Source organism: Heterocephalus glaber, unplaced genomic scaffold (genome assembly GCF_053883595.1).
Source record: "Heterocephalus glaber isolate CG9 unplaced genomic scaffold, H.glaber_assembly_v1.0 deba00001594, whole genome shotgun sequence".
Lineage (NCBI taxonomy): Eukaryota > Metazoa > Chordata > Mammalia > Rodentia > Bathyergidae > Heterocephalus > Heterocephalus glaber.
The window spans coordinates 11,784,670-11,812,417 of NW_028258369.1; the positions used below are offsets into that span (position 1 = coordinate 11,784,670).

Below are 27,748 nucleotides of genomic sequence, written 5' to 3' on the forward strand. Positions count from 1 at the left end.
GGGGGCCTGGGATTTTGGATACATGAACACAGGGCTTGGGGAAGGTCCAGAGCTCCCGTTACAAACAGCTCCATTGTGCAACCCATCTAGGCAGACTGCCCAAGTCTGTGGTCACCATTAGGTAGCTGTACGGGGCAGGCTGCTCCAGTAAGTAGTATTTAAGAACTTCAAGTGACAAGAAGACAGAAGGATTTCCTTACCTAGGGCTACTACCTTTTGACAAACTGAATACATGTGGGAAAGAGCTGGCTCAGGAGCCACACTGGCGACTTGGAGGCGGCCCATGAACCGACTACATGCTTCGTAGGAAGTGGTCAGGACTCCTATCACAAAAAGGACTTCTCCCCGGAGGGTTCTCACCCTCCAAGCTCTGCCTGTGGCATGCAGACACGCCTCCTGCCAATGCATGAAACCTCTTTGGGAAGGAATGGTCTGAGCCTGCCCTTCTCTTGCTGGCAGAGCTTATCTGGCAAGGAGCTTTCGAGTACAGCCAGTCTCACTCGTCATCTGTAGGCTGAGTTTGGGGCCCTTTCCTGGGAGAAGCTGTGAACATGGAGGAAGGAGGCAGGGTCTGAGAAGGGTGGGACCTTCCAGAGTCTGTCCTGGCCCTGGACACAGCACAGCTTTTGCTAGCAACTCTTTTCTCTTGAGTTACTTTCCATTTTCAAATGCTGAGGTGAGTCAATGATGCCACACTAACACAACCCTGGACATCACAATTAAGTCCTCTGTGAATGGGGAGTCTCCTAAAAGCCCCAACTCTTTTGCCTAGTGTTTTGGGGCTCTGAACAGCTTTATATTCAACCCAACATCTTTCTAATCCCCATGCCATATACTTGACCCTGGATGAATGCTTTTTCCTACTCTGTCTTCTTTCACATAGAAGCATACGATTTCAGAGGAATAGGGTAAAACATTCCTGGCCTTAGGACACATGGACAAATACATTTTGGACAGAATGCCTGGATACACCCTTATTTGGAAAATGGAGTCAACTTTTCTCATGGCATGGATTGTCAGAAAAAATGGCAGTCACCTAAGAGACTTGCACAACAGTCGCCATCAAACTTGGAAGCCAAATGAGTATAATATTTCAGGGGGAAAAAAGGGAAGAACAAATGAGGCAGGAATGGAGTTTCTTCAAATGATTGTTTACATTGGAAATTATTGTTTTGTAATATATTTATTGAGATAAAGTGTACTAAAGTATAGTACTATATATCATAGTTCTGCAACCATGGTTGCAAGCAACTTTAGACTAATTTCAAGACCCCAGAGAAGCTTAGTACCCATTAGCCAGCACCCATCCTAGTTAGAAAAAACTACAATCCATTTTCTGCTTCTACATAGATTTCCCTTTTCTGAGCATTTTCCAGTATAAATGTAATCATAAGGTATGTGGCCATTTGTGGACTGGCTTCTTGCATTTAGTGTAATGTTTTGAAAGTACATCCATGTTGCAATATGCATCAATACTTCATTCCCTTTTATTGCTGAATATCAATCCATTGTATGGATAGACCACATTTTTATTTATCCATTCATCCCTTGATAGACATTTGAGTTGTTTCCACTTCTTGGCTATCATGAATAATGCTGTGTGAATACTTGGACATAAGTTTTTTGGTTTTTTTTGTTTTTTGGTACTGGGGATCAAACTCTGGTCCTTGTGCTTTCGAGGCAGGCAGCAGAACCACTGAGCTAAATCCCCAGCCCCGCTTGGACATAAGTTTTTAATGTGCACACATTTTCATTTATCTTGGGCATATCCCTGGTAAGTCACATGGTGAGTTCATGTTTAACCTGTCGAGGAACTACTTTCCCAAGCTGCACCATTTTCGGTTTCCATCAATCATACATGAGTCGTCCAATTTCTCCACAGCCCCATCAATGCTTATTGTCTTTCAGTATAGCCATCCCAGTAAATGTGGTATTTTATTGTAGTTTTGATTTGCATTTCCCTAATGACTAATGATGTTAAGCAACTTTTCCTGTGCTTAACTGCCCATTTGGACATCTTTGGAGAAAGGTCTATCTAGATCCTAGATAAAATTCTCTTATCAGGTATGTGACTTGAAATTGTTTTTCCAACCTGGGATATTTTTTGTTTTGTTTTTCACTCTCTTGACGGAATCTTTTGAGGCACAAGTTTTTAAATTTTAATGAAGTCCAATTCATTTTTCTCTGCTTGTTCTTTATCTGAGGAATCACTGCCAAATCCAAAGACACGGAGATTTATTCATATATTTTCTTCTAAAAGTTGTATAGTTCTACCTCTTACATTTAGACCTTTGATCCATTTTGAGTGAATATTTTTGTGTGGTATGAAGTTAGAGGTGAGAGGCAATTTCATTCTTTTGCATGTGGACATCCAGTTGTCCCGGCACCATTTCTTGAAAAAACAACTTTTTCCTACATTGAATGATCTTGGCACCCTTGTCATGAAAATCAATTGACCATAAATGTGAGGGTTCACTTCAGATTTCACAATTATATCAACTGACCATCTTCACTACTGGATCTTTGTAGTAAGTTTTGAAATTGGGATGTGTGAGTGCTCAGACTTTGTTCTTCAAGACTGTATTGACTACTGTGGGTTCCTTGAATTTCCATATGAACTTTAATTTCTACAAAGAATCCAGCTGGTGTTTCATATTGAAACTGCTCAATAGTTCAGAATTTAATAAACAATGAAATACTGAGATCTGTAAAACATTTATCTGCGGTAATTTGCTTATAGACAGCATACTATTTACTTCATTAAACTCATGATAGGATGTTTAAAAATAAAACTATTATTGAGGGAAATCTGAAGCCTAAGCAAATCTTGTTAAACACATGAACTATGTGTGTGGTATCATTTCTTTTATGGAGGAAAAGTTCTATTAAAAATACATAATGCAGCAAAAACTCACCTTATTTTAACATGTTTACTTTTATTTTTAGAAATGCTAGAGTGTGGTCTACACTTGGAGATTTTTTTTAAACTAAGGTAAAATATACACAACATTTTGCAGATTTTTAAATTAAACAAAATGTTATGAACAGAGCAGTAGCATTAAGTGTTGCCAGTATTAAGAAAAAAATCTGAGCTGAATCTGGTACTCGGTGTGGGAGGAGGTCACTTGGACAAAGCAAAGGTATTTCAAAATAGAGGTACTTCTATGAGTGCATTCTTGGAGCCAAGAAGACCGCACCCCTAAAGTGAGCTTTTGAACAAATGCTGATAGAAGCCTACTTCTTTGCCCACTTCAGGTGTGACGGCTGAGGCCCACTGACAAACAGCTTATGAGGGCTGTTGCTTCCCCTGCAACCCCAAAAGTAGCTCCAAGCTGGGCCTTTTTTGACCATGACTACCTTACAGGGCTGATGGGAAGATCACATAGGATACATGTATTGAAAGTGTTCAGCAGCCACCCACTGAGCTAACTGCATGTAAAATCCAGTGACAGTCTTTCTCAACTTCATGGAGCTGCCAACTGGGGCACAAATAATAGCAATGATGTTATAACAGCTAATATTTATAGGGACGCTATCCAGAACTCAGCAGCAACTCCTTAGATGCTCATGACAACCCCATGAGGTAGGTACTATGATTGTTTCCATTTAAAGGTGAGGAAACTGAGGCACAGGGAAGCTAAGTGACACATGATTTAAGGACTCCACTCAAGCAATCTGACTCTAGATCCTGGGCTTTTAACCTCTTCATCAGAGTCCTTGGACCTTTGAAATATATTCTATTTTTTTTTTTTTTTTTTTTTTGGTACTGGGGATCGAACTCAGGTCCTTGCGCCTGTGAGGCAGGTGGCGGAACCAGAGCTAAATCCCCAGTCCTGAAATATTCTATTCTTAAACCAAATCAATTACCACATGCTGGGAGATGAGGTGGAAAGTGGTACATGAGTTGGTGGGAGCTTTCAGAAAAGAATATGTTATATATTGTGAGGGCTCACTATTGCCTCCTTCAGTTAATGTACCTAATCACCGATGTAGACAGCGTTTACTAAATGTGTTACCCCTTTCCTTCAGTTAACTATACATTATTTCTCCTTTGGGCAAGTACTTTTATATGCTCTGTATTGGAAACTTCTTGAAAAAACGGACTTTGTTGAATGACTCCGATTTATTACAGGAAAAACTTGTCTGAATGTGGCCACCATCACATTCCATATCAGTTCTATACATGGAGGTGCAGTGGCTGCACTGGTATGCGTATGGGCATTATTGTGAACATACTCAGCTTCAAGTCATACCTGTGCTACTTCCAAAGTGGGTGACCTTGGGCAAGTTACTGTAAAGTATGGAAACCTCTTTCCTCGTCTACAAAATGGGGATAATAATAGTATCTACCTCATTGGGTGCTTGTTTAAAGTAAACATAATAAGAAAACACTTGGCATTGTGTCTGCCCATAAAAGTGCTATGAACATTAAAAAACTATAAACCCCAGATACAGCAGTTACCTCCGTTCATAAACTTAATTCTTTCCACAATTCTGGTCAAAAACTGAATTGGACTAGAACCAAATCAAATCCAATGGCTAGGTTCAATGTTGCCCTTATGGGGAAATTTGATTCAGTTCTCATCCAATTTTTGTGGCCAGAATTGTGGAAAGTATTAACTTTATGAACTGAGGTACCACTTTACTTGACTGAGTCTTAATAAAAGTATATCTGAAATCACAGGTCAGTTTTCATGCCACTTATGAAGACACTTAGTGAAGAATTAGTTGACATAGGGCAAGGCACTGTTTAAGCTCCTGCTCTTTGTTTAAAAGAAAATTGGAGAATATTTTATATATGTTACCACAAAATATAAATTCTTGCCCCCGACTGAGCACTACTTAGTTGATCTTTTTACGACAAATGACAAAACAGAGGGCCCAAGATAGGTGACAGTAAACTGTAGCCTGTTTGTATATAAAGTTTTATCTGAATGAAGCCATGTTCTCTCATTTAGGTATTATATACCTGCTTTTGTATGACAAAGGCCGAACTGAGTAGAGGTGACAGAGCCCCTATGGCCCACAGAGCCTCCAGTAGTTACCATCTCACCCTTTCCAGAAGTTTGCTGGCCCCTGCTCTAGAACAAGAAAGCCTCCCAGAGCTGTCCATCTTTGCTTTCTTCATAGCACAAGTGCCCAGCTGGGATCTCTTCCCATTCTCCTCAAATCACCGAGTCAGCTCCAGCAACATGTACATGTGACAACACTCAAGTGTAAAAGAAATCAGCTTTCAAAATACCATAAGGGGAAAAGAACCTTATAAACAGGAAAAAAAAACCCCAACATCATTAAGTAACAGGCTTTGTTTGCCTCACTTTATATTACTTTCTCTTCCTCAAAGGCCCCTTATCCCTCATTTGAATTCGAGCGCATTCTCTTTACAAAGAAGGAACTAAAATGGTGCTGCTTGCTGTTCCAACACAAGAACCACAGTGCTTAAGATTAGGACGGCTTGGCAGTCACATCAGTCAGTGCAAAATCTGCATTTTATTAAAGACATTTGGGAAGATCCATTCAAAAATACATTGTGCTCAGTAAAAATTAACCATTTCATGCTGATAATGAAGACTACCACGGAGTAGATATTTGTATAATATTTACAGCAACAATAGAAATTTTACAGAAGTTTAGAATGGAATACATGCCAGAAAAAACTTGATAAGATGTACCAACACATGATACAAAGAGTTATAGAAACACTTTACAAATGGTTCATAATTAGCTTGTGAGGAATTTAAGTATTCAACACTTTAAATTCAATTTGGATTCAAAAATTAAAAAGGTTAACAACCACATCACACCCTTGCCACAATAAAAAGTATGGAATTACACTTTATATAATGGATTATAAAGTCTGTGCAATTAAGAATTTCCAATGATTCTTCATCTACTACAAACTGGATGTCTCATCCCTATTTTTGTTTTTAAAGAATGAACAGGGTCTCAATGTTACCCTGCCCTATGTCTTCCCAGATACCCCCTTCAAACTTACTAGAGATTGAAGAAGCTCTGACTAGTAGTCTACCTATATACAGAATAACTACCTGAATTCAGAATGGCACAAAGCAATTCTTGGAGATAGGAATCGGGGTAACTATTTTGTTTGGTTTAACTGTTTCTGCTAATCGATACAAGTTTACAGTGAGAATTCACTTCCTTTCATCATCGCATCACCCCTCCAGCCTGACTCAGTCAGTGACCAAGGAGTATAAACAAGGAAAGGGAGAGAGACAGAGACTGGAGACTAGAACTGATTGTATATCCTTAGGGAAAGTGGATTTTCTGCAAGCTTTGCTTTCCATTCTGGAGAGCAATGCTGCTGTGGAGAACTTATACATTCTCCAGGAGGAAAAGCATCATTTTTCTCATGAAACTGTACATAGTTTAACCGGAGCTTTTGATAACTCTGGCAATAAACACTTTAATCCCCCAAAAGGGACAAAAGTCAAGGCATCTACCTTTTCTATTCCTGGGTTTCTTCTGACTAGACCTGAAGCAGAGCACTAGAACAAGCTTGTCTAGGCCTGAAATGAATCACATCAGCCTTTTGGGCAGTGAAATCCCAAACCAAAGGAAGTCCTGAGGGATTCTCAGCAGTCTGTCAAAAGAAGGGGACAGAGGGACAGATAAGGCCTCTTTCTCCCTGATACTCTGCATGGGAAGAGTAGCAAACAAGGCAACTTCTAATCTGCATTCAACACAGAGACTGATTTCAGATTCCCAAGGAGGATCAAATATGACCGAGGATCAAAGGGGGTGTAGAGAGCTTACCTTTGTGAGAATTGAAGGGCCTTAGAAGGGACACCAGTTTCACTGCTGCAGTTCTGCTGGCCCTACAAATCCAGCATGCAGACTGTGACAACATTTTTCTGGCAAAACAAGAGACAACTCTCCCTTAAATTTGGGAGTAAATGATGGATGAAAATACAAGGCAGGGAAGGATCATTTTAATAGCCTACAGTGAATACACAGAAAGGTGGGTCAGTGCCTGGTGGAGAGAAGAAAGGTGCAGTCGGGACCAACTAGGCCTGACACAGATAGATTAAGAAAGCACTGTGGGCAATGAAGAAGCTGTAGTAACTGGCTCACACAAAAGTCTACCATCTTGTATAATACATTCAATTAAAAAAGTCACATAGGGCAGCAGGCCCAGAGTTTCCTAGCCACCGGACTTCTCCCCCATTGAGGGTATACAGACAGACGAGAGACTTCATTTTCTTTCATGGCTTCTTACTCAATGGTTTCCAACACAAAATTTTTAAATCAGCTGAGCCATACCTTAAAATACTGTATATCTCAGCCACTCAAGAAGCAAAGGAAACCTTTTTTCTTTTTGTTCCCAAGCCAGCATGCATAAACACACACACACATATGTATATGTATATGTATGGTTTTTGTGTGTGTGTGTGTGTGTGTGTGTGTGGTGCCGGGAATAGGACCCAAGATCTCACGCATGGGAGGCAAGTGCTTACCGCTGAGCTATAGCCTTAGCTCAAAGCTGACCTTTTAAATCACTGTGAGAACCTTCTTATGAGATTCTGGTTCTGGGAGTTAGTGACAGGACATTTACAACATCTGCACTATCTTTTCCATAGTCCCTTTCAAAGAAACAGTACTGTTATTTCTTAAACCACAAATACGCTTTCTCTGTCTACACATTTTATTAGTGATGAATGAAAGAGGCAAGGAAATATTCCACTATTTTCTGACCTGGTTTAGTGTAATGTACTACTTTTCGGGTTCACAGAAGTATGAGTCTGTGGGTTTTAGTACCCACAAAGAGTTCAACATCCCACTGGAATGCAGGAAGCAATGAACTTGTAGATATAAAAGCAATGCTCTCTAGAAAACAGGTTCTGGCCAGGAGAGAATATGCAGATTTACTGAGCTCCAGCTGAGCTCCAGCTGAGCTCCAGCAGTGACTCAGGATGAGCTGCTTACTGTCCTTGCCAAAAGAGTTCTGTCATCAGTGGGACCAAGGTGAACAAAAGTGGACAGAGCCTTCTATGCATTCAAGAAGTAATCCTCTGGCCTTTGAAAAAAAAGTTGTACACTTATGAATCACTTTCAATACATGGCTAGAAGAAAATAAATGACTTTTTTCCTTATTTACTCTAAAAACTAGTTTAAGAAGTGAGGATACTATGATATCAACTAAGAGGTGCTGAGAAAGGAAAACGGGATAGCATTTCCTAGTGTAGTCCACTAATTTTCAGATTAGGAACATGCTAAACTGGCTAATTCTACAACCACAACATACTTTATAATACATGGTGCAACTAGAAACTGACCAGCATAGCTCTGAGCTTAGAATTAAAGTATACAACTGCATATGGTGAGTCTTAAAGCATGTTTTAAAGCAGATTTAATCAAAGCATACAGCAAAATACTTTTATAACAGCCACATCACAACCACCAATAAAGTTTTTTGCTTTTAATTGGTCTGCCATATGCTAATATTTGTAAAGAGCTATTAAATGACTTGAATGAACAAAAAAGACATTTTCTTTCGGTAGACACAGCTAAAAGCCATGGACGCCTTTGAGCAGTTGGTAAAAATCATGCCAATCTGCCAGGCTGCTGCTTGCTTCTAAAAATAAGCCTCATGGCTCTATGAGAGATTTTCTAAGGATGCTAACCTAGGATTTAAATTCTCAAATACATATAAAGTAACTCTGGGTTCCTCCCAAAGTATGTACCTTTTAGCAGGCCCAAGACAATGGAAATGAACAAACAGGATACCAAGAACTTAAGAATAGTGGCAGAAGATTTTTTAAGAGAATGTGACATTGAAGAATTCATACTTGCAGTTCTATGCCCTGGAAAGAACAAAGCCAGAGCCAAGTGCTGCAGACTTGGTGGTGGTGCAGGCCTGGAATGGTATAGAGCAGGGTTTCTCAACCTTAGCACTAGTGATGTTCAGGGCTGGATCAGTTTGTGTTTGGGAGGCTGTCCTGTGCATTGCAGGATGTTCAGCAGCACCCCTGGCCTCTACCTACTGGATGCCCCTAGTGGCAACCAAATGTCTACAGACATTGCCAGATGTGTTCTGGGGGACAAAACTGCCCCTGGAGGGGTAACGCTTGCTATAGAGACAGCTCACTCGAGCCCCCTTGCATGGAGCACTCCCTTCTGGCATTGGGCTCTGCGAGAGGCAGAGCTTCAGTCAAGACTGAACAAGGCCCAGTTAAAGTTCACTCAGACCTTTAGAGAAGAAAAAGGTAGATGGTAGAGAAGCAAAAGTAAAAAAAACAGAGAAGCCGATCTGCTTTTCAAAAGGAGATCAGTGGTACTTTCATAAAACAAAGTAATTCATAAGTGTTCATTTAACCCTTGTACCTCTTAGGAGGTTAGGGCAGATAATAGAACATGGATGTCATAAATTTCTCTTCCTAGAGAAAATGCAATTTGTTGTGACTTTAGGTCAAGTCCTTCCTACCATGCATGGATCATAGTTTTTGTGAGGTCAATAACTTCATCAACCCGAGGGGAAAGCAACAGTTCAAAGCTAAGAGAGGGCCCATTAGATCTGAGAGGAAACTTCACACCCCCCACATTCTACCCTGCGAGCAGGAGCAGAAAGAGAATGACATGCTAGAAATGCCGACTGTAGGTTCACTTATAGCTTATTGAGGATCAATGAAAAGTCAGAAGGGACAAAAGCTAAGAGGATAAAAGAGCTACCCCGAAAACACTAGTTGAAAATGTAGCTATTTTCTGGCTCAAATCTGGGAATGTACGAAAAAGTATATATTGACTCATCAGTTAGGTTTAGTTTGTTATAGGTAGAAGGCAATTATTCTAGCCCTTCTTTGAAGAACTGTCATGAATATAAATGTTCTGCAAACATCTGGGATCCCAGTGTTAGCAAGGGTGACAACATGGGAAACCAGGCCCCAGGTGACAACGAGCCTCAAATGCCACAGTATGGCAACGGGACCTCGCAGTTTCTAAGCACACAGCACAGTGAGAAGTCTTTCCAGAGGAGAAAAAATGTAGTTTCTGGTTTGCAAGGGGGATAACAAGGTACAGATTCAGTATGAAAAAGAACAGTTAAATATACACCTTTTAAGAGTCACTATATCCAGACAAAAACTGCTGAGGGTCTACCTCACTTGAATAATCAAGCAGCTGCCTGGGAAAAGCCAGAATTCAGAGCTACCCAAACGGTACTGAACTGGTAAAAGAAAAAAGATAGAAAAAGAACGAGAGCATGCAAAACTATTGAATCAAATTGTTTCAGTGATAGTACCCAGTTGAGTTTCATCTTAGTGCCTATTATACTTATTAAAATTAAATAAAAAGCACCTTAAAATGACCTCTATATATAATCAATACACATTATAGTATTTATATAAAAATGCAATATGCACACAATTTAAGCTTCAAAGAATCTAAGACATTTTTTCTTTATAATCTTCATAATCATCAGACCTAAGATTCTCAAAATCTTGGGGGAGGGTAAAAGGTAACTCAGCATTTTCAATGACAGTTGACTTGCTTCAGGGGCTGGCCCTCTCAGAATTCTGGAATGAGTAATAAATACTGAGAAGTTACCTCTTTGAGGGGTGGGAGGAACTGCTAAAAGTCTTATTTCTAAGAGACTACTTCCAAATATCTAATACTACTGATTGATATATGATGGTGTTGAGGTGACTTCTGTCAAGAATGGCCCAGAGACACAGGCGTATGTGATACTTGCTGGCCAAAGGCCTTGATGATACTTGGAGTAACTCAGGAGTTACTTGAGATATGAAAGTGATCAGATGAGGGGAAACACAGGTACTGTTCTGATGGAGTGGTGTGTGTATATACAGGTGCGCATGATGACCTTGTTGTAAATGGACAGTCCCAGGAAGAAAAAACCGGATATATATACATATTATATATATATATTATATATATGTAATCAATTTTCTCTACATCTGGAATTGCTTCAGGAGCCTTTTAAGTATATCACAAAGAGCAGTAACAGAAAAAGCATTTACAAGTAGAAATGCCACACACATATCTCGTCCCTCCTGGAGCCAAGAGTCTCCAGGAGGGCAGACAGTATTCAGGAGCATAGAGCTGGTTTGCAAGATCTGCAGACAGGTGCCTCTTAAACCCTCACGACAGGGAATGTTCGCAGGCAAATCTTTGGTCTACTCTCTACACTAATGTTAAGTGAAAGAGCACATTCTCTCTAAAAGACTCATGAGAGCAATGCCTCTATCTCCCCTCATGTCCCTGGACATAATGGGAGCCAAGTGTGAGGATGGAAAACAAGGCCCGTGGGGATCCTCACTGGTCTATCCGACCTTCTTCCCTTGTGGGTCCGGAAAGAGATGCTGCATTTTGTTTGCTACTAAGGATCACATCTAGAGGCTGGGGCTGAATAGTTGAGCAAGGTTCATACTGTTACAGTCACATGTAGCCACAATTCAACTCCCTTTATTAGGAGTATAATACTCACTTCATATCACAAATGTATAAAAATATGGCAGATAGTGTCATAACAATACTTTCTTTAAATGAATATATTTATAAAACAGACATTTACCATATATATATTTATATATATAGAATAAAATACTCCTGATGCAATATATAAATGTTACTGATTAGTTTTTATAGAAACTACTGTAGCTGTCCCACTGCTTCACAATGTTCCAAACAGCTCAAAATAACTTTACATTATAACATAAAAGGTATGATTATAACAGTACAATATTAATTATAAATAAATGTTACAAATCCTATCAAATGTGGAAGCTTAGAAAACAATTTAAGACATACAGTTTATCTGCTAACCCTTCAAAGGGATACTCTTGGATTACAATAAACCCCACATTTAGTCTACACAGAAAAAAATATGTGGTAAGGGCATCGGTCAACATGAATTTTTCTATCCCTTGCAGTGCTAGGACATGTCCTGGCTTTCCCAAGTTCAACAGAGATTGCACTAAAGCTGGAATGTAAAGGGGAGAAATTGGCAAGAATCTCTTCTTCCTCAGTGGTACACTCTATCCATTCTCACACAAGACCTGTGGGGAGCGGCGATCCCTAAGGAACTCCCTTGGCTCTAAGATCCCTGACTGGCATTTGTAGCTGTGAGGAGCCAGATGGCCCCACACATACAATATTGCACACACCTTCATAAAGCTGAGAATACTGGCTTACAATACAACCCAGGCCCAGCCTATTCCCTAGCCCACCCCACGCCCTCCCCTCCCAACTGGCTTGTTCCCCCTCCCCTCACCCCAGCACAAATTACAAGGCTGTCTCTTTTAAATCATTCAGATTTGGCATTCGTGAGCGATTTGTTCTGTTATAAGGATGCCCATTTGGCCCACTCTTGGCACCCAGCTGTTCAGAGTAGGAAGGCCCCTCTGTGGCACTCCTGGTCACAGAGGACACGTGCCAACCAGGATCCATCTGACCTGGCAGCTGGAGGGCTGGCCTGCCCTTTGGTGTGGGCTCCTGCCGGATGTTGCTGCTCCCACCAGAGGCTTGGCTTAGGGGGTGAATCCGAATTTCTGAGAAGGAATTTTTGGTTTGTTGAGCTGATAAGGGCTGGAAACGGGGATCTGAGGGAGCTGGGTGATTTGAGGCTGAAGAGAGATGTAACAGCTTGCGCAGCGATTTTAATGGCTGGCTCTGAAAGAAAAGATGAGAATGCATGTACGATTTAATTTAGAGCAGACTAGGGAGCTGGGAGGAAATGGAGCTTAGATGGGAGATGACCAGACAGAAGCAGGCAGGGCAAGCATGTGATTGGAGGAGCTAGTCCAAGTCTATCTGTTCTTTGGCTTTTTTCAGACATGACTGTAGTCACTTTTCTTTCATGTGAAACCCCAGAAAACTACAGAAGACAACCAGAGCTCAAATACCCAGGCTCCTTCAACCTGGCTACATGCTATCTTTACCATGGGGTTTCATGCTTCAACCACAGGAAGGAGAAGGAATAAAAAAGAAGGGACATGTCTCTCCTTTCTGAGACAATTTCCCAAAAGCTCCACATAATGCTTCCACTTGTACCTCACCAGCTAGAACTTAAGTACACAAGCAAGAGAAGAGCTGGAAAATGTAATGTTTTAGTTAGGTAGCTATGCACTGAGCTAAAAATCATACAACCCTTTTTGTTCTTATCTCCCTGATCTCCCCTTTCCTTTGATAATGCAAAATCTCCGTGTTCCCTGCTATGGTTCTACTTTAAAAAAAATTTAGGGGGAGGGTAATGTTTGGGCATTAAAAATGCAAAACACAGAGAAAAAAGCAAACCCCTACAGAATCTAATAGATGACCTGCTCAGTGGAGGCTGTCAACTCCTAGCATGGGCTCACAGTAGACTTCTCTGTAGTATGGCTGCTTCCGGCCAAAGGTCCCACAGGTTGCTACACTGTGAAGGGAGACTGATCCAGCTGGAGATGTAAAGTTACTTGAAAAGAGCTTCCTGGATAAAGAAATAGCTTTTCTTTTTCAAGGAGACTCTATAGCCCCACATTCTTTTATTTATTCATTTTTAAAAACTGGGAATAGAGCATCAGGTTCTCATTCAGAGCCCTGTCTCCTTAGTTTGGATACACATCTGATAAACTTAGATACCTGGATCTCTGTGCCCCTCACCCACCCACCCACCCACACACAGCTTATGTTATGTTAGAGGCAGAAAATATCAATGTTAGGAAAAGAGAATGGCAATTTGGGGAACTCCTGTGCACAGCTCTAAGTTAATACCTTACAGCTGAAAAGAGTAAACAACAACTGTAAAAAGCAGAGCCCTTGCCTCCAAATCACAGAAATCTGTGACATGATTAAAGGAAATATGGTAGATTATATCACTATGTTTATTATGGGATGCTGAAATAATACTGAAATACTTCCAATCAAAATAGCTGCTTAAAGGTGATATAAACTTTAGTTACTTGAAAACTTTACTGATTCAGTTTGCTTATTCCATTATAGCAGATAAATGTTAGCTACACAATATTGTCTAATAGGTAGTTCCTAATGCAACTGCTTGCCTGTTTTCTATCGGTACAAACAGGTACAAATAACTAAATAAATGAAAAAGTATAGATTTCAGAAGTTTAAATATTCATTCCAGGTTTATTATACTTATCTTTGAAGGCCCAATTCATACGCTACCACCACCTTTAAGGAAACCTTAATCATCTCATCATCACTGCTCATCCTCCCCAACTTTTTACGGCACACCTCACTTTATTCCAACATCTTTTTACTAAGATCCTTATGGATATCCTTTCTCTCCTGGGTTGTACAGTATTTGATACAGAAGACTATGTCTTCTTTGTTCTTCTAACCTTCTGCCCAGTCCCCACCTAGATGAAGACTATTGGAGAGCATGCTTTTCACCACTGGAACATGAGTCACTAAAACAAGATTCTGACTCCCAAGATGCACCTGGCTATTAATGAGGGTCTATTTGGGGGAGACTTATCTTTGCTGTAATATCAAGAGGCTAAGTATTCTCTCCACTGCCCACTAGCCCTGGAATTGCTGCAGAGTCAGAGTCTAGGAGAGGTGTGGCCTTCACTCACTTGGGTCTGTATATCTGATAGTTTCTCAGGGCGCCACTCCTTTGGTCTGCTGCTTGAAGTGCTAGCAGAGTGAAGAGCTTTCTGTAATGTCAGAAGATCAGGGCCATCAGAATTGGGTACCTAGAGCAAAAGACGGACGAAGAATCAATAAACATATCAATAAGACTAATTAAAATATACAATCACATCCAAGAGGAGAACCAAACCAAAAAGAAAATCAAACCAAACCAAAAAAAAAAAAAGACCCAATAAAGAAACCCGAACTCTCCCAATGTTCATAATGCAAGTGATGCTAGTTAAATTCTGCTGCCTTCTTAATAATTTTCCCTGCATTAGGAAAAATTGGCAGATGTCATGCAGTTTTGTTAAAACTTCAACCCGTAAAGCGTTCCCATGCTGTTAGTTTCAGTGGCTGTAAGAGAGAGCAGTTAAATTGGGCTGTACTAGGAATTGCCGTCGTATCCTCATTCCATATTGCAGTTAGGTTATGAACCAGTTCAATAAAATAAAAAACTTTTCCTGCTGGGAAAATGATCTAAACACTGTATTTGGTGATGTTAAAGAAGACTAGTAGGCTTTCAAGGACAGCAAAGTGGGAAAGTATGGTTTGAATCATATTCCCAAATCACTGCCCAGTAAAGCTGGGTCTAGCATTATACACTAGGTAAATGCTGGAAATTTATGCCACAAATTCCAAATGAATCCAATTGGTCCATTCACCAATTTTGGTGAATAAAGGACAATTATGTCAAATGACAAGCCATGGCTGTAAACTAAGTGACCAGCAAAAGCTAGAGCCAGGCAAAGAAAGAGCAAGTCACCAACTAGTAGAAGCTGTTTTTTCATGGAGGCTGGTAGCTCACTTAATTTGGTCAATTCAAACTTGGGTTTCAGAGAAACAAACTGCAAACCAAATGTTAATAAACTTCATGAGCCAAATGCAAAGACATTTTTCAACTGTAAATGTTAATCAAATCCTTCACAGAAAATAAGGGATTTTATGAATGCTGTCTGGCAATAATCGGCTAATCAGACAATCCAAACTAGCCTTTCACTAGTTTGTTCAATAGACTTTATGCTTCAATTTCCTTAAGTCATTCAGAAAGGTGAAGAAATAAATAAATTCAGTGAATTTATGGAACTGGCTCAGGTACTTAACTAGCATAAAGAGAATATGACCCCATGAAAATAAGACATGCTGTTGTCATCAGTAAAACAAGTTTACTGGAGCAGTTTTCAGGGCTACCATACATAAAAATGGGTACCATGGGTGGAGTGACTACAGCAAGCTTTTTCAAAGAAGAACTATGCTTTAAATGATTCTTTGAATTAAAAAGAGGAAAGAGGGATTTCTTGATGCTTGGATTCTCCCCGTTGGTGCAATCTGTCTGCAATATAAGATACAAATAAACTAATTGCCAAAAAAGGGTGCTTTTACTAAAACTACTAGCTTTTGGCAGCCCTCAAATTGTTAAATATTAAGTCACTGAAAGAATCTCTGTGTTGTACATCTTAGAGAGGTTCTGTGTCATTTCTCACCTGGAAATGAAGAAGTCAATATGGTAAGTTCAAGATAAGCAAGAATTTCTTCTAAGCATACAATATATAGTCACAGTCAATATCTACTACAGTAGGAATACCTGGAGACCTACCACCATCTACTTATATTAAGATTTTAAAACATTTAAGAATTTATTATCAGAAATGATTCTTATAAAGAATTATGTTTTATGAGCTACTGATAAAGCTCAGTCTTTCCCTAATTGCTAGAAGAGGACTTCGGAAACTAAAAAGTCTACCATGTAATTTTCCTGTTAGAAAAAAAAGATACTGTAAATTCTTTTGAACGTGGTCAACTCTTGAGCCAGGAAACATCACTTGGAAGGGGACTACCACTGTTGTGGGATACTAATGTTGAGTAAGAAGCCTTGTTCTACACTGTGAGAAACATTTACTCCATGGAAAATACCTGGCACAATTCACATACTGGTTTTCAAGTGAAGAAACATAAAGTTCAATTTTTAAAACTGAAGCATCCCTGCAAGTTGAGATACTAAGTAGGTTACAATTACCAAGTTGGCAAAGTCACCATATGCTCTGAGGGCTTATGTAACTATCTGGATATGGAACTGAAGCCAGATTTCCCAAGGCAGACTCCAAATTTGCTTGTGTCAAACAAAGCAATCACCTTTACAACAGGACACTGTTTTCTGGTCCTTTTTCTCTCATTTAGATATCTCAATTGTCAGAGAACTACAATGGATATAAAGGTAATCAGACCATCTTTCATGGGTGGACAAAAACAGTCAAGTAAAATATTCCATGATTTTCCTGGTCTAATGAAAGGGCAGAGTTTAACTTACATTGCTAAGGAGGCCAGAAGAGAGCTCCCAGAAGGCTCTTAAAGAGATGGCTTGGCAAGGACTGAGCCTGAGCTTGGGATTCAGGACAGCTCAATTTTAATCCTCCCATTTGACTGTGACTTTGGGCAGGTCAAATCTGCCCAGGCTCAGTTCCTATACTAGTGAAATAAAGGAGTTCAACTAGATTTAGGATCCACCTCAAGTTTTAAATGTTGTATTTCTCTATGTGCACTAGGCATCAGATTTCAATTTCTTTTAATTTTATATAAAAGCTAGAATGTCTTATCTTTCAAAGTGTGTTTTAGTTTCCTTTTGCTGAATTCTAGAAAATGAAAACAAATTAACTTTAATTATATTTGAATGCTGATTCAAAGAAGATGGAATTGACCCAATGCCAGGCTTAAGAGCTTGAGATCTCACAGATGATATAGTGCTCTTTGGAAATCTGACTCTATATTTCAAAGCCCTTAAAACTTTCTTTTTTCTTTTCATTAAATCATGCAGAGGTATAAGAAACTTTTGGTTTGGAAGGTTTACGACCTGTGGAAAGATATTTTGCAGTTAGTTTAAATATCAATAAAAAATAAGTGGAGAGGATGTTAGAGAATAGTAATTTCCCTATTTACCCTAGTCTATACCATTTAAATATCTAAACTTTGAACTGAAGCCTGAATAAAAATGTCAACACACACACACACACACACACACACACACACACACACACACACACGAGCCATGTGAGTCAGGGGCTAGGGCAGACAGACATTATAAAACATCTTCAATTCTTTGATCCTTACTATTTATTTCTAACACTCAGTTATCCCATAATGTCCACAGATCTGTGGTAAGAACAAAAACCTTAAAATATAAATAACAGTGGTGAAGAAGAGGTAGCCAACACTTAATGCTTATGATAGATAAATATGTATATATATAATTATGTGTATAATACAGATGGATATACTATTAAAAGAATACAAAATATTACTAGAATGATTACTATTATTTAAAACAAACTTCAAACGTGTGTGTGCACCCACCTACCTTTCTTCCACAAACATATACATTAGCTAAAAAGCTAGGGGGAAATACTCCCAAATCCTAATAGAGTAGAGTAAGTCCCTGATTTACAAACATTCAAGTTGCAAACTTTCAAAGGTGTACTGTATAAGACTCACTTTGTCAGCTTATGAATGAATCTGGCTTATGAACAACTGTCCTGGAATGGAACTCGTTTGTAAGTTGGGAACTTACTATACTAGCTGTGGGAAGGTGGTAAGATTAAAAACAATCTTTTTGTTTTCCATGATTTTTCTGTAATGAGGTCATGTTTACTGTATAATGAAATACATACATTTACCAAGCAAGCAAGTGAAAGAATGGTCTAGAAAGGTAATCTAGAAAGGTCTTTGTTAACATTTCTAGAACATCTGTGAGACAAAAATCCTTACTTGGGGTAATATACCTTGCTAGTATCATCTATCTTGTCTTTACTTACTGTGGAGTCATAATTCTAGAATTTTCATAATGGAAAGGACCTCAGAACCACTGAGTCTAATCTATTCATTTTACAGATGAAATCAATGAAATCCCTCCACACAGGTCATTTTCTTCTTCAAGTAAATGAGAGTAAAGCATATATTAAGTAAAAACAGAAACAAAACCATTTAAAGTGGCTAACTCAACCTCATCTAGTCTTGAAGCAAAGGGGGAAGCAAGCCTCCTTTGGATGAAGAACCACCCTCCTGGGTCCTGGAGGCCTGGTTCTCCATTATCTTGTATCGCTAGCCAGCAGGATCCTTGCTTGGGTGGTTCAGTGAAGTAAGGTGCTCAGTCCTATGGAGCCAGCCCATTGTTTAGGTCAAGGGCTCCCAGGAGCCTGGGCACAGTCTGACAGTGCAGTCGCAGGGGAAACATGTTTTCCTACTAAAGCAAGGCCTGAAATGTCATGTAATCTTCTCTCTGTGACTATATGGCCCAGAAATGTGCCTGTCAACATGGGCAGCCTACAACCAGCCAGGGGAGGATAAGGAATGATGGTTGTTTGTGAATTTCAAGACTTACATGTAAACCAAAATCATTTCCTAAGTTTTCACATATTTTTATGCCTCCAGGGAGAAACAAATCCTGCATCTTCATAGTTTTTATAGGAATATAAATCCATTTGGATAAGAAGTTTGTTGAGAGAGAATTAAAGTGTTCTCTCTTATCCAAATTAAATTTCTACTCTTGGAGATTCTGCTGAATCTAGAAAACTCTGTGAGGGAACAGTTGTATAGAATTTCAGAAAGAGACATATACAGTGTATGCATTCGAGTCTCAGTAAGAAATTAACTTTGATTGCCACATACAGAGTATAAAGTAACCACAGAATAAAGCAGAAACCTATGCCATTATATACAGAAATTGGCTATCTACTTACTGTTTGAGATTTCTTCTTTTTCTTTTTCATTGACCTGAAAAAACCTTGTTTCTCCTTTTCCTTGAGTTGATCGGAATGACTAATATTTTCAGGACTTTTCCTAAATGAGAAGACATCTTTATTATATTGATCTTTCTATCATTCTCTTTCCATTGTGTGACAAATATAATGCAGACTGAAAATGCATGACACCAGGTTCACATAGCCATGAAGAATCAAGCATGTAGGTAAAGGTCCTCTAAAAAAGCACAGGAGGAACTCAAATCTAATCAAACATGGTTAATGGTTATCCTTCGGCACAGACTCACTCAGCTAGCAATTTGAGCACTATTACAAATTGTCTGTAACTGCATTGCAGGACCATTTTCATGATGCTGAAAGCCTAAAAATTAGAGATTCTGAAAAGTGAAGGGCTTAGAGAACGCCTTTTCTGTAACCCTCTGACATAAAGTGCAGGAACATTTTCAATACCTTAATTTTTCTATTTATCTTCTAAAAAACCAGCTCATTATTAGTACTACCTTGCCAAGATAATTGAGCATAATAATCAATGCTGCTACAGAAACATTATAAATAAAGGTAAAAATTGCCTGAACCTAGAAAATTCCTACTTATTAAAACTAAATAAAAATACTTAAGAAAAAACAGGATGAATGCTTTAAAACAAAGTGCATATAAAGAAAAAACCTGTCTAACTGAAAATACTGACATTAAGCTTAATACTTCAGATACCACTAGGTATTTTAATAAAAACAGATGATATTAAAAGACAGCAAACAACATCTTCGCCATAACAAAGATGCCCATATTGTGTGTTAAAAGAGGACTTACACTTTTAACAAAAAGAACAAAGAACCTTGATGTTATTGTTGGAAAATCTCCCATTCCATGGACATTATTTTAAATTTCAATAACTATATGAATGTGAATAGCCATTTTCTCAAATGACTGGATTTCTTCTATAAGCAATTCCACAAAATCAAGAGTGGTACAATCATTAAAAGTGACAGAGCTAAAGCTATGGTTTTAGAATAACTAACAATGATGAAGTAATTAAGACATCTAAGAAAATATGAGCAAAGGAGCTTCTTGCCTTTATTTGATAAAAATATGTAAAGGCAGAAAATGTGTAAATAAACTATTACAGATCTGCATGACACAAAACTCCATGAAGCTATTAAAAATTACATCTTTAAAGAAGATGGTATGAAGGAATATTTCAACTATAATATTAAGTAAAACCAAGATTCAAAACTTTCTACATGGAATAAGCCCAACTATATACAACACAGTGTATAGATATAAATGCAAATGCATTTTTTTAAAAGGCAAGAAGAAATTAAAATAAAAAGCCTTAATAAGCTTGATATAATAGCGAACGCCTGTAGTCTAAGCTACTCAAAAGACTGAGGCAAGAGAATCTCTTGAGCCCATGAACTTGAGAACAGCCTGGGAAAAATAATGAGACTATGTCTTAGACACAAAACAAAACAAAATCGTAATAGCTATCACATTAGGTAGAAGAATTACTGATGCACAGTTTCTTCTTTTTAATTTTCAATGGCAAACTTGTTCTATAGCTATAACAAAGAAGTTTTTAAAGCCACAGAAAATTTATTTTAAAAATCAAAGACTGAAGATCAAAGACAGTAACGGCAAAGGGGTTGGGGAGTAAAAAGCATGACTGCCTGAATGCGTGATGACCATTTCTTCCCTAACACTTGATGGGAATGTCAGGGAAATGAAAACCTGTACTGTGGGCCCAAGTGTTCTGGAAACTCATTAGTATCTGCAATTTAAAAGTCACTGAGGGAGTTCTAAGTTCTGAAATAAAAGTTGTGTAGTTTAACAAGCTAGAACATAGTAGGCATTGGAATTTAGAATAACGCATTTACAACTCTGAAAGCTAGAAAACTTCAGACACACAGAATGGGTGAAAAGGGGATGGTAGAAAATTAAAGATTCTTTAGATGCAGTGTTATACTGTTCTCATGAATGCAGTCTCCAAAGGGAACTGGCATTAAGGTAAGAATGGTAATACTGGCAGGAGAGAAAAGGAAGGCTTGAGAATCAGTCCTCGGAGGAAGCAGGAACTTGCCTGGGAAGAGGAGAGTCTATCCAGGATGAAATGGAGAACAAGATGAAAAAGTGAGAGGCCGATGAAGGGGAAGAAATGGAAGAGGAAGGAGAATGGGAAAAACAGCTCAGAGTTTACAGTTTGGTGTTACAGAGTTGGGTCCACAAAACACAAGAAAGGTGGATCAAAGACCCTTGGCAGGGTTTCCTCAGAGGCCCTGGAAAAACTACAGTCTAGGTGGGGCAGGAGGAATGATGAAGAAAACATTTTCAAGCTGATGGTAAGCAGGTGGTGGGGCTCAGACCTAGGCAGGGAAAGAGCCCAGGGCCGGAAGAAAAAGGAAATAAATTACCCTTGAACTAGATGAAAGCTAGGAGTGAAGCCTAAGAATATCTGCATCACTACAGACAGAATGAACTTGGAGTGAAGAGAGGGAGACACAGAAAAAAAGAGTGAGGGAGAAGCTACACAGAAACACCCAGAGCATTAACAGAAAAACCGAAGGGAGAAAAGCCTCAGAGAGACACTGAGAGAGCTAGAGGGACGGAAAGCAGTTGCCTGGAACACAGGCTTTTGAAAACTGTGTGGTATATAAACGAACAAAGAAGGAGCCTTGAATATAGCCAAGTGGCATGGGGCCAACTGGGCAAGAGCATGGCCTATCATTTCTGGATCTGTGCATAATGGTCCCTGCAATTCCACCAGGCAGAGTCTGCAGGTTTGTGCTGAGCACAAAGGGGAACAATGTAGAAGAGAAAGCAGAGGTTCACATATATCTCAGGTATGGAAGCCTTACAATGCATCATCCATCCAGTCACCTGGCACACTACCTGGGGCAGCAGCTCTGATCAGAACTGTATGGAAGTGGGGCAGTATGGTGGGAGTGGTGGTGGAGGGGACAAGAGGTAACCAGGCACCTTCCTGCACAGCAGTCACGCGACTCTAATGTCATCTAATACAACAGTTGGTTCCATTAAGCAGCCATGGGAAACAGAATTCCAAAGACTCACCACAACCAAGGAAGGAATTAACATGGAAACCAACTTCACTCAAGTCAATCGATACTTTATACATGCTAGCCCCTGTGTTAGGTGTTAGAGACACTGTACAGACAAGTCAAAGAAGCTTGACCTCCCTCAAGCTGCTCCCAGACTCACAGTGTGGGTGCATGGGGGTGTGGAGGTGTTTGTGTTTAGATGGCAGAGTCAGCCTTGCTGGCTTTGGCATAATCCCTCTGGAAGCATCTTGGAAGGTGAGTGTAAGAGGTCAGGGGTGTGATGCTTTCCCTGTGTCCTCCCTTCCTCTAACAGTATGACTAGGATGGCCAGCTAACGTGCAAGAGGAGAAAGTTGGTGAATGAGATAGGTCTGTGAGATAGGGTGGCAAGCTATTGTAGGTACAATATATTCCTAATTTTATAGGAAGAAAAAGACTTGGATTGTTTAAATGAGTTAGAGCAGTTCTTAAGTAGTGGGATTTCAAATTAAGTGTCAATTTTTAACCCAAGCATATTTATATTGTCTTTTTAAAGCAAAATAAATATCATCTACTTTATAAACATATACTCTAAATGGCTATCTGTAATGTGCATGATTTTCTCACTGGGGGCTTGAGAAAAGGCAGAAACACTTGCTTTTCTCCACAGCTAGTGCTCTTCCTGTGTACACTGTATTGTTACCTAGGACTGTTTCTTGCCCTGGAGACCTCAGTACCAACTGGTAGAGCCAAACATAAAAGAATAAACAGGCTCTGAGTGAGGATGGAGGTGTCATCCTATTAGTAAAGATGATGAATCTAGGTACATTAACTCCATTTGTCTTGTTCTGAGATATTCTGGCTTATCTCCCAGTTCTTAAGTGGGTCTGAGATACTAGCAGCTGAGATGGCCAGAAAACAGTTCTGGGCATTATTCTACATCTATCTGCTGTTTTTGCCTGATTTTTCTATTGCAGGAAATGTGTACACTGTACAAATATTCTCTTCCCCAAATAAATTTAAAGTACTATCAAGAAGAAACAGACTGCCCTTAGGCAGCATAATAATTTAGGAATAACAATTCAGTATGTTGCCTTAGCAAGATTCTCTCATGTTTCCATAAGCTATCAAATGTGCTTAAATACAAGAAATATGGCGAGTCAAACTGAGATCTTACTCAAGAACCAAGTTCAAGTACCTTGAACCTTGTTCAAAGACAAAGTTAGATGTGATGCATGAAGGAGATGCATCATGGCAGCATTAGGAGCGGTGAGGAAGCCAAAGAAGAGAGCCAATTCACCCCTTGCTTGCAATTCTGGATCCCTCTTAGGCCATACAAAAGCAGTATCAGCCCAAGGATGATGCAGTGAAGACTGCTGAAGTTCAGCATCCCAATGATGTCTCTGATTTGTTTTAAAACAACTGATTTCTAGTTTCTACATATATCTTTGTCTGAAGCTCTACTCAAACAGATTATCAAAAAGACAGAAACAGGGAAGTGGGGATATTATCCATTGATAGAGTTTGTACTTGACATAGGTGAGGCTCTGCGTCCAATCTCCGGCACCAAACCAAACCAAAAAGCCTTTTAAAAAAAGACAACAATGCAATACTAATACCACCTATCCCACTCTTCTTTTTTTTTGTACCAAGAATCAAAGTCAGGGCCTCATGCTTGCCAGGCAGTCAGTGCACCGCTGAGCTCTATCTTAGGTTCCTCCACTTTTGGATTTAATTTTGACCTGGCCTATCTAATTTTCATAGGACTGTGGTAATCTGTAACTGATATTCTTTTAAGTCACCACTTAATTATCCAATAACAAGAGAAAAATCAATTCCTTCTGTATTCTCACACTTTAGACACTATTCTCAGGGGTTGGCAACTGGCAACTAAAAGATACTGTATCTGTGCTCTTTGTTAATGCACAGCAGATCTCTTCTACATACTAGAGAAAAAACTAGTCACCAAGAGGCAGAATCCATAAAAGTTTACCAGCAAAGTTAGGCAGAAGGGAAATATCTACAAGTCATAGTGAAGCTAGAGGACATTAAGGATAATAACAGCAGTCATTAACACTAACAAACCCTTGCGATGCCAGGCACTGTTGTAGTTGCCACATGAACAAGATGAAGGACGTGCTATTCTTTTTTTTTTTCTTCAATATCAGCAATCAACACCTTGTGAATGTTGAACATGTATTCTTCTACTAAGTTACATCCCCAGCCCTGAAGCACTGAAGAAAATGAGGGACAGATAAAGTCATATGGCTAAAAGTAAGTTGACATCAATCATAATATCCTATTTTGAATCAAAACTCTTGGTCACTATGTTTAGATTATTTTATAAATAAGGCATGGACACAAAGTGTGTTTATATAGAAAAAGGGTATTTACAGCTTTTAAAAAGTGTGTCTATATATATATATATACATACACATTTTTATATATTATATATATATATATATATATACACACACACACACACACATTTATATATATGTGTGTATTTTTTTGTTTTTTTGAGACAGGGTCTTATTTGGTATTTCAAGCTGGCCTTGAATTCACTATGTTGCCCAGGCAGGCCTCAAACTCAGAGTGACCCCCTACCTCAGCCTCCCAAGTGCTGGGATTATAGGAGTATGCCACCATGCCTGGCCTATTTTTTTTAAAGGATAATTAAAACTGGGTGTGATGACACACATCAGTAATCTCAACACTCAGGAGGTTGAGGCAGGAGGATCGAAAGTTCAAGGCCAGCCTAGGTGACTTAATGAGACCCTATCTCAAAATAAAAAGAGCTGGGGATGTGGCTCAGTGGCAGAGTGCCCCTGGATTTGATCTCAAGTAACAGAAATAATAATAATAATAATTTTCACTATAAGGCATAGTAACACTGAAACCTTGCTATAAGTCCTGCCAGTGGGGCCCAAAATGTGAAGGCACCTAGTGTTAGAAGCACTGATACAAAGCCCTCTGCTACATTTGGCAACAAACACAAAAGATGGAATCTTTGTCAGACTGGTCTTATTCTAAATTTGAATTACTGTATCAGTCCAATTTCACTCTTTTGGTGGAGAAGTCAGTAAAGTTCTATGAAGTACATGTAAACACCCCTCACATCTAGAGTCTGGGCAGTCTGAGAAAAAGTCTACATTATTACTATTTTTTTAAAAAGTCCTTACTCCTCAGATCAATTTGCTAAAGGAAATTAATATATGTTGTAATTCTTTCACTAAATGTGTATCACATATGACACATAAAGATAAAAGAATAAGGAAACTTGCCATGTCATTTAAACCTCAGACTTCATTTGCTTTTATGGTAGCATAAAAGGCTGTTCTCTTATTTCTGTCTTTCCCCATGAATGAAAAGCCAGGTGGTATAGAGATAAAACCCACAGGTTTGAAGTCAGAACCCACTGAAGTCTGAATCCTGGCTCTCTCCATGCGACTGGATGTCCAACAGCAGGCAAGTTTCTTGACTTCCAAGATTTAGTTTCTATACGAGAGGAGTAACCCTTACTTCAGAGGACAATCATGAGAGCTGACTGAGACATGCACATAAAGTGGTAAGCAAAGTGTGGGGTTCAGTGTCAATAAACACAGACTGCAAATGCCATTATCCCTGTCATGAAGAATGCAATAGAAGACTCATCAGGTACGTATTAATCCAGGAAAGTTTTTCCTTTTACAAGATATTTATTATAAATGTTGAACTTGAACTCATGAACCTCCAATTAGAAAAAAGATGAGTATAAACAAACATAACACTCACCATGGATCAAATGCTGGTTGTCTCTTTGAGTGACTGGTTCCGGAACTGCTCTCAGATGGTAGAGAAGAAACTCTAGTTGATACATTATTTTCATGGAAAGAATTGTCTGGTCTTGGAGATGGCACTGAATGAAGAAAAACTAAGTTACTGGTGTTCTCTTTTGGTCAAAGCAGTTATTCGATTGCATATTCTTTCTTTTCTTTTTGTGGTACTAGAGGTTGAAACCAGAACACTCTACCACTGAGCTACATTCCCATATACCTTTCTTTTATAACTTCTTTTTTTTTTTTTGAGAATCTCACTAAATTTCCCAGGATGGGTTCAAACTTGTGATCCTCCTGCTTTAGTCTTGTCTCCTGAGCAGATAGGGTTGCAAGCATGGGACACGATGCCCGGAAATACTGCATTTTGTTGTACACAGATCAAACAGACAGGTAAGTACAAACCCTCATCTACCTCTAACATAACTTCTGTGTTTTCTGAGGGTGGTGGCATTCTAGGGAACATTCTCTTCCCCTCTGCTTACAACATTAACCTGCAAGGATCAGTTAACAAACATGATCTGTTAGCTGATAAACTGAAAAGTGTTGCAGGGTTTTTAAAGTATGACAGCCCTCCTCCCACTGGTTTGACATTCTCTGAAGTTAAGGCTTTCTTATCACAGACCCAACTATGCCAAATTTATTCTGAGTCTGAAGCAGTTCTTAACAATATGCATGCTGAAACACTCGATCTAGCTTAAACCAATTACAGTTTAAACCTTGGCGCTTAGAAGGCAGTGTCATCATGCATTTTAAACTAAATTACAAAGAAATTTGCTAATTTGCAAAAAAAAATTAGTTTTCTTTACATTCTCATTTCAACAATGAACACAAAAATAAAACTATAATGTATGGGAGTAAAATGTGTTTCTGCTTTGGGGGAGGGGGTGGTTACTAAATATTTCCATTAATTTCTAAGCTTGTTTACAAATTAAAATATACTATAAATTTTATCACAAAAGTAGTATCAAGCCAGGCATAGTGGTTCATGCCTGCAATCTCAACACTCTGGGAGGCTGAGGCAGGAGGATCACAGGTTCACGGCCAGCCTGGGCAACTTAAGAGACTTACCCTGTCTCAAAAATAAAGAATAAAAGGGGCTGCGGGGAGTAACTCAGTGTGAAGGCCCTGGTACTGAGAGGGGGAAAAAAGTAATATACAGAGTGCATATCAAGGTAAGTGACACCATTTAAGTTGACTCTTGATCAGCAGGAATGAAAACAGAAAGTATTCTGGAAACATCTGTCATTTCAATGATACTACTATCATCTTCCTCTAGGACTTAACAGTATCATTGAAATGATAGATGTCTCCAGGTGTTTCATTTAGTTGAAGCTTTCCTTCTATTTCTGAACTTTTTAAAATTAAAATGTTCTATTTGCCAAACCCTAAAGTAGATTATGAGGTAGACAAATGAGGTGTTTCTGTTATTAACAGATTTGCAAGCAAAATAAAATGATGTTTCCAGAAGTCAAAGACTAATTCATTAATTTAAAACTTCATTAACATTTTATATTAAAGTATTTTCTCCAGACAACTACAGAAAAAAA

At 39.0% G+C, this 27,748-nt stretch overlaps 1 protein-coding gene across 7 annotated transcripts in view; it reads right to left on the minus strand.

Moving 5' to 3' along the window:
• Positions 1–5,470: 5,470 nt before the first annotated feature.
• The window catches only part of Cdkl5 (cyclin dependent kinase like 5), a 191,416-nt gene continuing 169,138 nt past the window's right edge, over positions 5,471–27,748 (minus strand). For 5 of the 7 annotated variants that reach the window (XM_087193680.1, XM_087193681.1, XM_087193679.1 and 2 more), the window contains 5 exons: positions 26,158–26,281; positions 19,332–19,431; positions 15,812–15,934; positions 14,547–14,666; positions 5,471–12,642 (listed from right to left, as the gene is read on the minus strand). In XM_087193680.1, the coding sequence (XP_087049806.1) occupies positions 12,256–12,642; positions 14,547–14,666; positions 15,812–15,934; positions 19,332–19,431; positions 26,158–26,281 (854 nt within the window). In that variant the 3' untranslated portion in view covers positions 5,471–12,255. The remainder of the gene's footprint in view (positions 12,643–14,546; positions 14,667–15,811; positions 15,935–19,331; positions 19,432–26,157; positions 26,282–27,748) is intronic. The other 2 variants (XM_004866145.4, XM_013066036.3) reach the window with 1 other exon arrangement.